Source organism: Acanthopagrus latus, chromosome 11, assembly GCF_904848185.1.
Source record: "Acanthopagrus latus isolate v.2019 chromosome 11, fAcaLat1.1, whole genome shotgun sequence".
Classification (NCBI taxonomy): domain Eukaryota; kingdom Metazoa; phylum Chordata; class Actinopteri; order Spariformes; family Sparidae; genus Acanthopagrus; species Acanthopagrus latus.
Window position 1 is genome coordinate 7,101,297 of NC_051049.1, and position 13,373 is coordinate 7,114,669.

General features: G+C 41.6%; 1 protein-coding gene across 1 annotated transcript; it reads right to left on the bottom strand.

Annotated features, from left to right (window-relative positions):
• Positions 1-529: 529 nt before the first annotated feature.
• usp46 (ubiquitin specific peptidase 46) lies at positions 530-12,336 on the bottom strand. Its single transcript, XM_037114492.1, has 9 exons — positions 11,510-12,336; positions 8,727-8,807; positions 8,201-8,414; positions 6,194-6,432; positions 5,707-5,783; positions 5,509-5,592; positions 5,223-5,420; positions 4,017-4,095; positions 530-3,901 (listed from the first exon to the last, which is right to left on the bottom strand). The coding sequence occupies exons 1-9, from the start codon at positions 11,543-11,545 to the stop codon at positions 3,800-3,802; spliced, it is 1,110 nt and encodes a 369-aa protein (XP_036970387.1). The 5' UTR covers positions 11,546-12,336; the 3' UTR covers positions 530-3,799.
• Between the last annotated feature and the right edge of the window lie 1,037 nt (positions 12,337-13,373).

Consider the following 13,373-nt stretch of genomic DNA (forward strand, 5'->3'; position numbering starts at 1 on the left):
AGTATAATTGCCAGTTTTACATTGTAGAAGTACTCACATCGTGATAAACATCACTCCACCACATGCTGAAGTGATGCTTGTCACTATGTGTAACATTTTCACGTTGTTTTTCAAATCACCATTTAATACATTAGTGTAGAGTGTGGGTTAAAGCTGCTCTAAGCGGAAGTATAAAAGTATTTGCAGCCATATACAACAGATGGTATCACATGTAAAAGTACTCCTTTAAAACAACACATAGTATCATACTACATTAAGGATTCACTGCTCTGTTCCACTGACAGGCATTAGTGCTAATATTGACCTTATAAGCAGAGGTGGTATCTGCCAGGAGTCACTTGTTTACATTAATGAGCCTACAGTTTGTTCAGATTCTTCAACAAAGCACAACTTTTGGCTCAATGTATCCATACTTTTTTCAAAGTATTGGGTAGTTCATCATTTAGTAAGCCTATGTAAAATCATGTACCTCAGTTCTGCAGGTGTAACAGGAAGCAGCAAGGGCATAAAAAACAAACACCCCAGCAAATTAATTGATAGTCATTTTATTGAACAGAAGAAAATAAAAAAAAAAACAACCTCAAAATGAGTGTGTTAAACTGTGGTTCTTCATCTTAAAGCATTGAAGCTCATCACTAATAAAGTGCACTTTCAGTTTACAGCCAAATGGAGACTCTAGTTCATCTCCTCCTTCCCTCCTACGAGCTCGATCAGATCCCACCTGGTGCAGGACTCTTTGCACCTGAGCTCTCCTAGGTAGAACACTATCACAGTAAGATATATAAGACCAAGTGCAACGACTGAGCATCTCAGTGAGGACGAGTGCATAAGTGTTAATGGAAGATCGGCGCGTCAAGTCAATTTCCCGTCACCCGGCTCAAAAAAGATCTAACTGTTCCTTGCTACTGTTTTTCTATCCTGGCTCAGTTCAACCCAGCAAAAGGAATTTAAAATGACAAGACGGTGACAAAATGTGATTGATTATGTAGTCGAGTGATTGTAAAATAACAGCATTTCCTTGAACAGGGTTTCATTAATGGCTAACGTTAATGCTAAAATCTTTGCCATGAGTGTCTTTACATTTTAAAGATCTTCACTTTAAAAAAATATTTTCCTATTTCCAGAAGTGTTTTGTTTTTTTTTCTACATAATATATATGTACAAGTTGTATCTTTACAAAGAAAATAATGTTCTGTTAAAGACTGTTGCAAGATCAGTATCGACTCCAGTTTGGCACATATTCCTCCCGTGACCTGGTAACAGACTAAATGACAGCAGAAACAAGTGCGTTCAACAGCCCCGGCTTTCACTGATGTCACTTTCAAATTCTGCTTCTCCTGAATAGACACACGCACACACAAAGCTAGCAAAAAATTATTCCTATTCCAACCTCTTATTTATGATGAGATGCCTTTGAAATGGTAATTCCTCTGATGAGCAGCAAATAGGAATGTAATTCACATGAAAACAAGCCGTTTGATGTCACGCTACTCGACAGGACACGGCCACAAACCCAGAGGGAACAGGGCCAATAAAAAGAAAACCTCTACGCTACAGGGGGGACACTGTATGAGTTGACGTTGAAGCTTGAATTACACCGCTATGGGATTTGGGATTCCAATGTGCTACATACGACACACAATCTACACCATCAAACAAAAAGAAGCTGTAGTTCAACATGAGAATGAAAAATAAACAAAAAGGCAAAGTATTGTTACAAAAAACGAAGGATGACTGTTGATGAAGGTTGCAGCTAGCATCCCAGCAGGTAGGGAACATTGCACATAGTGAAGGGGGGGCATTTACTTTTGATATCACAAACACAGCACTGGGAACAGATCAGCTGCTAAGAAACACAACTACCAACATTTAAAATGTACTTTAAACGAGTCTGACAGGGAAACTCCACGCTGGAAAACCTCGCCCCTTATTGCACTGTTATCACTCTTCATGTCAATCTTAAGATCAGGCAGTCCTGGGTCGTGTCTCACTTGCATCCTGTTAATCCTTCTTTTCATATTCAACATGCAAACTACAAAATGATGCTAATAAAACCAACTTCCTTCAAGCTGTCCTATCAAGTTGTGTATCACATACACCGTGTTCCTTCACACCGAGAGCTTACACATGAGGGATATAACATACAAAGCTCTCAAAAGAGCTATATTACACACACATCTTCATGATCTAACAGTCTGCATTACAAATAACAGTAATAAATATGTTAAATTCAATAAATAGGGGTTTCTATCAGAATAAAAAATTATAAAGATTCGGCTGATTTGAATGGAGATCCGACTGACGGAGGAAAACAGCAGGATTTCCTTTCATGTGTAGTGTTCGAACGTCTGGCTGAGATGGATCGAAGTGTTGAGCATATCTGGACTAACATGAGCTGCACAGCAGACAGCGGCCGCGTTTCCATCAAAATATGTTCATGTGCAATTTGAAGTAGAGCATTAGAAAAGGTTGGTGGAGACGGCAAAACTAATTCAAAAAATGTTACATTTGCGACAGGTTTTTAAGCTCGTATAAGATGGTTTTTGCCTCCCTTAACGGGACATGGTGACACAATCAAGGGGAAGAAAAAGACAAAGAGCTGTTTCTACTGCAAAAGAAGAGGGAGGAAAGGTAGGAGGAGAATAAGGAGAAGGAAAAGAAAATGAATAAGAAGAACTGTTTCTGTTTCGCACAGTGAAGGAAGAAAAGACGACGAAAGACAGAAGAATGAGAAGAGCAGTTTCATTCTGAACAGGGGAAAAGAATGATAATAATAATAATAATAATAATAATAATAATAATAATAATAATAATAAGAGCCATTTCTGTGCCAGAAGAAGGCAAAGATGACAAAGAAGAAAAATTATAATTTGCCCGAAAAAGAATTTTGAAAGAACCTGATGATGGAAACGTGACTGCGTTGCATCGTTTTTTGTCTTTTGTGCGACATTCCAAAGGTTTGCTGTGAATTTGCTTGAAAATTAAATTGAAACACAGCTAGAGCGATTCTCTGAGGGACGAAACCTCCATACTGTCAACAGTTACAGTTAAAGTCTAGGTAGTTTTCAGCTTGTGCATTCTCTAATCAATGCTCAGATATTGCTTCAAATCCACTGGAAAATGCATGAAATCTCTCTGCGCGTATTATACAGTCTCCAACTTCATTGACTTCTCATGCATCCACCTGGGACAGGGAACATATCAAAGGACTGGACAGTGGTGGGGAAAATAGCCCTAATGACAGGAATAATGAGGGGTGACACATCATGGAAGTAGACCTTATATACATATAAATGATATAGTTCAATTTCTGAAAACAGTCTGTATGTGCACCAGACTCTTAGCGTTCCTGGTAGAGAATCACCTCTGCAGGCTTCTCCAGCTCGTCTACACCAACCGCGCGGTGGCCGTACTTCAATGTAGACTCCTTTTTTTGTTTCTGTCATGCTGTTGAGCATTTTTGCTTTTGTTTTAAAGTGCAGTCCAAATGCAGGTGACTAAAAGGCAAGAAGCAAATTACACAGAGAGAGAGAGAGAGAGAGAGAGAGAGAGAGAGAGAGAGAGAGAGAGAGAGAGAGAGAGAGAGAGAGAGAGAGAGAGAGATATGAAGCACAGGTAAACCCAGAGGTCGGGGTTGGGACAGAGGATTGGCACATACGTCAGAGAAGCCTGACTGGAGAAAGGGAGCAGGATGGAGGATGGAGATGGCAGGAGTCTGGGTCTATTTCGGCCGAAGGTTAATAAAAGAAAAAAAAAAAATCCTATTCAGTCTTCTCCTGTGTCGCCGATCCAGCTCCAGTCACTCCCTGGACTGGTAGAAGAGGATGTATCCCGACTCAGAGTTCTTGGAGATGTCTGAGGTAAGACCGTAAAACTCCTCGATGGCCTGGGCGTCGATTTTCTGCATGACACAAGTAAGATGCAGTTAACTGATGACTAATACACACCTGCAAATGAACAAACAGATGAGTCAAGGTACACGGAGCACAACAGGGCTGAGAGTGAGTGTGACGCACCTCCACAATGTCATCATCAAACAGCAGCCAGAAGCCATGGCTCTTCACTATGGTGATGTAATGACCTCTATTTGGGCCACTGAGGAAACAGAGACAGACAGTGACTCTATTGTACAGATGATGTGATCTTAAAAAAAAAAAAACAAACAAAAAAACTCCCACATCTGTCTTAGCTTCCTGTCGTGACAATGCAGTTCATCCAGTCTACAGTCTCATATTGTCAGTTACATAACCGTTTTTAAATTGAGTGTAGCTGTATACTGCGCTCCAATCCAAGCAAGATTTTGAATAATATTGTAATATTGTGGTTTAAGCTAGCTAATGTTAACTAACCTTAACTTGCCTGCCAACAAGGATGAATTTCGAGCTTATTAAAGCAGCAAAAACTGTCTTAATCAAGATTCCCTCGGTCACATATTCAGAATTTATGACTTTGCAAAATACTTTCCTTAGAAATGTTGCATATTGAACGATCTCGGCTTCCTAGTTGTGATGTTACAAAATCATTTTGCACTCACACATCTTTTACTTTAATTCCCCCTCAAGTCAGTTTCTCTTTTTTCTCAAACAGAGAATTGGAGCGTGGTTAAGAGTCATTCATTATCTCTACCATCATGACCAGACTGCCGTTCTAGCTAGATCAAAATCACTAGCACAGATTAGCGATAGCATCAATATGAGCATGAATATTAGTATGAACTTTAGCGGAGGTAGTGATAGTTGTCACTCAGACAGAAGTTCTTCTTGTGTACTGAGATGCTGCAGTATTGAGTCATGGTCAAACTGTAAGCTTTGTCAAAAAGAAAAATATCAAATATTAGAAAAATACCAAAATACACTGGAGGAGGACTTCAAGGTGTGCAGAGGAATGTTTCTCTTTACAGCTGAAGGAATGTGAGCCTCCTATTGTCAAACTCTGCTCTTACATCAACCCGCACAGTCAAGGTCCAACATCCAACAATAATCGACACACATTTTTTTTACTGTACAGACGTAAGAATTCTATCCTAGTCTTCTTCTTGAAATTTCAAACTGTTGCTTCGATATGATGCAGAATAAAGTGATTGGATATCACTAGAATCACCTCTTGTTTTAGGACCACCAGCTGAAAACTGTACCTGTCACTACCATACATCTTCAAGCGGGACTGCCCCATAACTCATACTGAGGCCTTTTTTTGTTGGGCTGGTGATCGATGTACTGTACCTGCCGCAGTGAACCACCACAGCCACGAGATCGTACATGCGATCCAGGTTAACTGCATCCCCGGACGTGTTGAACAGACGGAGCTCCAGGGGGAACACCACTCGATAGGAGAGCTTGGTGTAGCGGTGCAGCTGCTCCATGTACTTGAACCTCTTCAGGTGTAGCGCCAGGATCATGGGAAGCTTCTTCACACGCATCCTGCAGAGACAACATGCGCGCTCAGGGAATGTGTTTGTGTGTGCGCAGTGACAGACTGTGTTGGTAATAAGCTTAATGCTTTACTGACCGCTTCTGTGCTTCCTGCTTGCTGCAGCATGTCTCACAGTAGTATTTGTATTCACTGCACAAAGTCTCTGTGTTACTGAAGTCCCTGGAGGGGGAGAGCATGTCACAGGAGGCTCGGTTATTCAATCTCACTCACACCAAATACGATCTGCTGCGAGCCCTTTTAGCTGCGACTGAATGTATAATAAATCAAACCTACCTGAGACAGTGTGTTATTGATGTGTTCTGCTCCACGTCCACAGAAAGATCCAGAAAATCCTCATCTTTGCTGCTCACCTGTCAAAGAAAGAAGAGACATGAGGTAACTCAACTGTCATCTGCTTCGACTGAGTCAGTGACCATAAGCCCGCTGTGCTGTAACAGGACAACACACACACACACACTCAGCCAGTCTTTGAAATGCTTATTAAACTGAGTAGCCTTTGTGTCTGTGCGGTGTTTGCAGGGGTTGTTCAGGGCAACCCGTCCCACTCCTCGCCCTCAAACTTGTGAGGACAAAACCATCTGCAGGCCTGACGTGAAGTGGGTGGCCGGAGCCCACCGGGTGCGCACACTGAATCTTTTTAGCATCTCTCAGCATCTTTGCAAAAGGCTAATCCCTTTTTCAGACTTATTCAGGAGAGAGCTCTTATTCAGGGTGACACAGGGACATAAAATATACTGATGGGGAGCAGAGCCACACATACTGTTTCACAGTTGAGGCAGCGGGTCTCATTGGTCAGAGTGCCTTGGAAGATATCGTGAACCCATGTTGGCTCAGTCTTGTTCTCCGTCTCGGCCTCCGTGGTGACGGTGGTGCCGTTGTTCTTGAGGCGTCCGTTCTGCTTTTCCTGCTTCTTCTCCTCCTGCAGGATGTCAGCCACCGTGTTCAGCAGGTAGTTGAGGAATTCGTGGGCGTCCTGTTGCATGTAGTTGTCGAACAGATCTGGAAGGAAACACAAAGATGAAGTAAAGGGAGATAACTCGCAGAGGAGAACTGATGAGGACGTTTAAGTTTAGTTTGTTGGCCATTGATTTTTATTCCAGGCATTTAATGATAATGTGCCCCCACTGAATATTGTTGTGCATTGTAATTCTGTACCAAGCACAGTTGAGCCTTAATCAGGCCTACATTAAAATAAACAAGGACATTTTATTTTCAACAGACAGCTTAATAGCCTTGTGTTAAAAATATATGGCCTGAATCATAGATTTCCTGTCAGAAACACACTACAATACATACAATATGCTACAATTATAGATGAAAATGTTGACAATTTAAGTAAAATCACTAACAGAATGTGACAAAACAGCAGTTTTACTATCAGTGAGCGAGTTCACATGACCACAATAATGCGATTATACTGGGAATACCCTGATTATGACAATAATCTGATTTGATGTGTTTATATGCCCGATAATGGAAAAACAGGTTAACGTGATTCAGTCAATTATTTGGATTTCTTTCCAAGTACATGACGCAAAACTGTTTTGGCATCGTTATCATTGCAGATTTAAATGCATTTTATTGGAAATTGGATTAGGCTTTATTGAATGAAGTGGGACTGGAAGTACAGCCATTCTGATTTTCTAATGGCGTCCAACAGAATTCTATACAAAATCAGTAGAGAGGCGTCGGTGTGGCTCCATGTCTGTCACAGTTTAATGACGCTTAACGTGTCGACTGTAGATGTTGTAAATAAACAGGCTACACCGACAACAACAACAACGTCTTTACACCCTTTTTGTTGTGACAGATCTGTACGTGAAAAGTGAAAACTGAGACTCGAGGAATTGAGGAGGGAGAGAAAGAGAGAGCAGACGGAGAAAAAAAAAAGTCCAGAGAGGAGGCAGCTGACCAAAGCTGAGTCCCAACAGAGATCACATTGTTCAGTCACATAAAGAGCTTCCTCAATATGGACAGCAGAGAACAGTCAGGCTCTCTGTCAGCTCTGCGTCTCTGAATGACCTTACACTGACATGCACCTGCCCTTCACCTCCAATATTCAGACTGCATTAAAGCAAACACTACTGCGGTATCTGGACTTGTGTGAGGAGAGGTGCGCTCAGTGGCGCTGGCAAAGACATGAATACAAAATAAAATAGGCCTCTATTCAAAACATGTGCTGTTCAAGGACAATTTGATTTGAGCGGCAGTAAAAATGTCTCTTTTTTTTTTTATGAGACAGAGTTCCAGAAATCCTAAGAAAAGCACACGTGTATCTAAATTTAATTAACTAACAATGTCTCTGCTGCATTCACGTGTGGAAGTAAACCAGATCAGTGAGGCAAGTATGCACAATACTGAACCCTGTCACTGGCAAAGCTACAGGAATGCACACACCGTCAATATTAATTACACCTGTGCTTTCTGTCTGCTCTGAAAACTGTCCATTTGATTGAAATGGCTGATGTTACTTCAAACGAGGGTCCTCTTTTATATCCATCCTTAAAGCTATTTTATCTTATGGCTCTTTATTAAAGATGGTGATTTGTTGGATTTTTTCATCATCATTTCATCCTTTATATTCTGTATCTCTACATATTAAACACTTGCTTTGGTCTGGAAAAGTGCCACATAAAAGGTTTTTATTATTATTAATTATTATTGTTATACATCATTTAACTGTTTCACATTGTACCATTATTTGTTGTGGATGACACCCAACTCTTAATTCAATCTTCCCTGTCTCAGGTTTGGGCTGTGCTCTCACCGTTCTCTTTCCGTAGGCGGGAGATGAACTTCTTGGGCGGGATGACGCCCACTTTCTTCTTCTGCGTAGCAATGGAGTGGAAGAGGTCGGCCAGGCATGTGAGCAGGTTCTCCTTCTTCTTCTGCTGGGCCTTGTATGCCAGCACGTTCTCCCGGAACGGCCGGCAGAAGTACAGAGCCTGGAGCACGGAGTTACAGTAACACGTGTTTCCAAACTGAGGAGGGAAGTTACACAAATACAGTGTCAGTCCATTTTTCTTGGAGATTATCTGTTAAATTAACTGCTGGAAAAACACAGATGTCAGAAATTGTTCTTTTCCTTTTGGCAAACACTTCATGTAGCGTGTTGTGAAACTCAGGAAACTGGACATCCATGTGTTGGCTAACAGACTCACAAACAACACTGTCACGGTCCAGCAGAGGATGAGTCACCTCTGCTCCGTGGCAGTTTGTTTTGATAAATGACACCAGTGTTTTTTAGGCAGTGACCTTTTTATTATTGTATGAGAGGATTTAGTGATACTCACATTGACCAATCCAAAATAGTGTTCATTGATCGGGAATTGCTCCGGGCCGATGTCTTTCTCCAGAGCAGAGGCATTGGTGCCCTGAAGGAGACAAAAAGAAAACACGGGACACATGAAAATCTGCTCATACAACACAGTTTACATTTATTATGGAGAGTTACCAGGCTGAAATGAAAGCCTTTGCTAAATCTATGTGTATATAGCAATACTAACATGGAAATGTTTTAAAGTCAAGGACAAACAACCAGTGAGGGCTTGCAGTCAACTCTGAGAGATAAGCCTCTCTTTCATCCAGCATAATTAATAAAACTATCCTTCCTGCCAAATGTCAGTGTATCAGTTTCCTGCTGCAGCTCCTCTAACTGTCTTTTAATGCCAGCAAAAACTTCTTGTCAGGGCAGAAAAAGGATACGGCCGTAACAGATGGACGCATGTCAAAAGTCGGCCGCATTTTGTGCCTGATTGCTGAGACGGACCACTTATCTCTTGTCGGAGGCTTTTCACCTGTCAGAGCTCAAAGCGTTTCTCCAAATGAACCACAGCTTTGTTGAGCGAACACAGAAGACAGTTTAGTTCGGGGAAGGCTTTGACTTTCAGTGACTGTCATTTCTCGCTGTCAAAGCAGGCAGTGAATGCCTCTTTGTCCCGTTTACCGCTTCCAGTCTGAGATGCAGTGACATGTGCGCAGGCCTGAGTCCTTCTACTGTACACAGACAGGGTGACGCTTTCCTCGTGGGAAATCTTACGAAGCAAACATTGGCCTTCACTCCAAAAGGCTGGAGAGAAACCCCGAACAATATGTGAGACACATTAAATATCCATACAACACTAAGTGACACATGGTTTGATTCCACGTTTTGACATTTGAACCCTTCATAACAAAGAGCAGACAGAGGCATCATTTATTCAAAAGAGAGAAAACTTTATCCTTGATTCTCTGAACTGTGAAAGGTGTGTTGGAGGAGCAGAGGATGCTGTCATCACTTCTCTATACAATGATTTGAACCTTTTCAGACTTTTCTCTATTAACTGTGTGTGTTTAGTCTGAAGATCCGTGACCCAGATGACTAACAACATATTACACAATCTGGGGGCCTGAATCATCTAACAAAGTATTCCTTTAATTAAACACTTTTTACCTCGATATATCGTGTACACTAATAATAAACAAAATCTAATCAACCTTGAAATTTTCCTCCGTCTAAACTCTGATTTCATTTATCGGCATGCACGCACTTGCGTTTAAGTGCCCTTAAGGACGTACAGAGGTTTCCAGGCTTTATCTCTTTACTTTGCTTCATCATGATGAATGTAATCGTGTCTGAATGGTAAAAATGAAAAGTGCAACTCCCACTAACTGTGAATCATACTGCAATGGTACGACTGACTTAAGTTTGACAAATTTCTGTTTTCAGCCTCCTTGATTTCTAATAATCGATATTGGTCCTGAAAGCTGGTCGACCCGTTTTCATCCTGCTGGATCAGTGGGACCTTATTCTCCTCTGAGGACAGCTTGTTTATTCAGTTATGAAATGAGTCTGTGTTATTACCTCATTAATATTGTATTTTTTCTGAGTCTATGATATCTTGACATATATGTATCTGCTAAGACTTCATAATATCTGTCATATGAATTCAAATAGACAATTCTATATATAATAAAAAACGAAAACCAATAGTTTCACTGTTAACACACAATTAAATACTTTATAAATTATTATCAATTGTTTAGGAAAGTTGCAACTGATGTTCAGAATAATTTGTAAATGGTTAATAAATACTGTGTAGGTCATTTCTAAACCTTATACGTGGTCGGCCATTAGAGAGATGAGACTGATGTTTTTAACATTTACAACTGTTTAATAAATGTTTCATGAACCATTCTCATTGTTTCTTATCAGTGAAATGACTTCAATAAACCAAATCAAATAAAATGATGGCAAACAGTCACTGTTCGCATGCAATAACTTATTTTTAGCAGATAAACAAGTTTATTCCATTGAAATTAAATAACAGCCATATTTGTTAGTTTTCTTCTTTGTCTTCTGTCAGAATTTGAGCCCAATTTTCATCTATTTGCTTTAAAAATACAGAGAAATGCACAGATCGTTCTCTGTGGATGGGTCGGGATGGGGGAAAGCATGAGCTCAGTGTTATTAAAATCACGGCTATGGTCCTGATCACACCAATCAGCGAACCAGAGAAGCTTACCTGGCTGACAACTACAGTCCAATCAAACTGGACTCTTCATTAACCGTGCTGTAACACTAGCAGGTCTGTCTTCACCTGCATGTCTGTACCACTGTAGTTCTGAATGGAGTACAGTGTAGTAACTCAGTGCAGAGCTGGGTGTCACTGATGCAGGCCAGCAGCACCCAGAGGAGACACTCACACTGCAGGCATTTTCACATTATTGGTACCCAGTCTGAAACACAGAGAGGAGGCCAGTGTCTCTGCAGCAGCACCACATTCACACCTGTGACAGAGGTGCAGGTGTCCCACTGTGTCATCTCTGCAAACACACAATGTCAAGTCTGCTGATGACATGAAGGTTTTGGGACGCAGGCCTGTCTGAGCACCGAGGTCACCACACTGGCCATCCTGTCAGCAGTGACCGGACTGGCTCACCGGGTCCGGGTGCACAGGGGGGAGGAGGAGGAGGAGGAGACTCACCCGTGAACATCACTACACACCAGGTCCTAACACAGAGGCTGCAGGCAAATCGATAGCAGCAAACCGACACACACACACACACACATACACACAAGCGGCGAGATACTCACCATATTACAAATGGAGGCGATGTTTCTGACAGTCATTTAGTTTACAGTGTCCCCCTCGCCGCCATCTTTATAAAATAAACATGATTTCGGAGCGAAGGCGACGCTGAGAATTGAAGTTAATTCGCAGCCGCGGCTGGAGGCCAGACTGCAACACTCCAAGCGTCAGAAAGCGGCCGGAGAGACACGGAGCACCATGCGGCCGGGCACGGAGCTGAGGGTCGGGCTGAGCTCAGCGTCGACACGGCTTCATCTTCGCACGCATTTCGAGAAACACCGCGGCTGGAAAGCGTCGGTGCATGAGTGGACGCTGGACGGGACAAGTTACAGGCAGCAGGTTGTTAGCAGCGACCAGGAAACAAGCGTGATGGGCGAAGAAGAGGTCAAGCCCCGCCCCCCAGAGAAAGAACTCCGGAGCGGAGTGGTTTAGATCCACTCCGCTTGATTGACAGGAGTAGCTGGCCAATGAGAGACGGGGGTGATGAAGGTTGGATGAGCTGTGGCCAATGAACAGCGAGTGTGTGGCACAGCGGTATTGGGGAGTTGTAGTTCGTATCTGGGACGCAGTGGAAGAGATTTTGTAGGCTTTATGTAAAAACCGTGATTCACAAAACATCTGCTGTAGAAGCAATATCTTTTTTTAAATTAACGAATTAATTAATTTTTTTTGCAGTTGACTTGTCTAGATATATTTGTTTTCTTCCCCTGACTTGAATCAAGGGTCTTAAGAGGATGTCCTTCACTATACAGACCATAAAGCCCCCTGATCACTGCAATGTGATTGTGATTTTGGTCTGTATAAATAAAAAAATCTACGTAAGGTAAAATAATTAAAATGATTCAGTAAGTGTATAATGTGAGAAAAGAGGCTGTTATGAAATGTGATTCAGAGCGTGGTCCTCAAATTGCCTGTTTTCACTCTCGCCAACCTTCAGAAGGCAAAAATAAGGAGCATTTTGAAACTAAAGAGTGGATCTGGTCCTTCCCTCTGACATGAATTATAACTAATATTCTTTAGTTTTCATTCTTACATTATTTTTAGGCTCCTGCCTCTTACAGAATCTGAGCAAGGTCCTGGTGACTTGATGTCACTGTGACCCCCCCCTCCGATGGAAAGAAAAATCACCATGGCAGATTATACAGAATGCGCTCCCTTTTCCGTTAACTTAATATTAGAAATGGGAAGTCTTTTTTTTTCTCCAGGACTTTTGTTTCTCTGTCTGTCTGGCTTGGAATTACAGCAGATTACACGCTGTACAATGTGCCAGAAAAGATGTCAAAAGGTGTCATAAACTGGGAGAAAACAGGATAATTGTGATCCACAGGAGGAAACAGGGCAATGAAATACCTGATCCTCCATGAAGAATATGCAGAGTTGGCAATAATGCCTGTTTTATCCAAGCAAATGGCCAAAATTAGAATGTATTCAATTCACAATGATACACATGAAACACAGAAAACCCATTTGAAAAGCCGGTACCAGCAGCATTTCTTTTTTGATAAATAGCTCAACTGATTAAATACTAATAGTCAATAAACTGTTTCATCCATAAGAAAACAATTAACCATTTGAATACAAGGGGGGCTTCAGCAACTTAGCATTGCCCTTACATAACGTTAAACAACAATCAAAACTCACCTTGTTTTAAACTCTGTGGCAGCACTTTGTAATCCTGGTTTTAGAAAGCTCCCTCAGAAGTCTTCAGTCAAGTGGACTGGCCCTTTCATCCTGAGAGACAAAAATTACCACTTGTCATCATTCTTGACATTTTGTAGACTAAATAATCAATTAACTGACCATAAGAGGGAGAGGGAGGGCATTTAAAAGTAAGTGTCCTCTCTGTAGGTCCCTGCAGGAGTCCTCCTG

Excerpts from the sequence above, each read along its gene's own strand:
- usp46 (XM_037114492.1), bottom strand. The coding sequence starts at position 11,545 with ATGACTGTCAGAAACATCGCCTCCATTTGTAATATG. Across the intron at positions 5,784-6,193 it reads GCTGCCTCAACTGTGAAACA|GTGAGCAGCAAAGATGAGGA; the intron begins GTATGTGTGGCT and ends TTTCTTTGACAG. Across the intron at positions 5,421-5,508 it reads AAGCAGGAAGCACAGAAGCG|GATGCGTGTGAAGAAGCTTC; the intron begins GTCAGTAAAGCA and ends TTGTCTCTGCAG.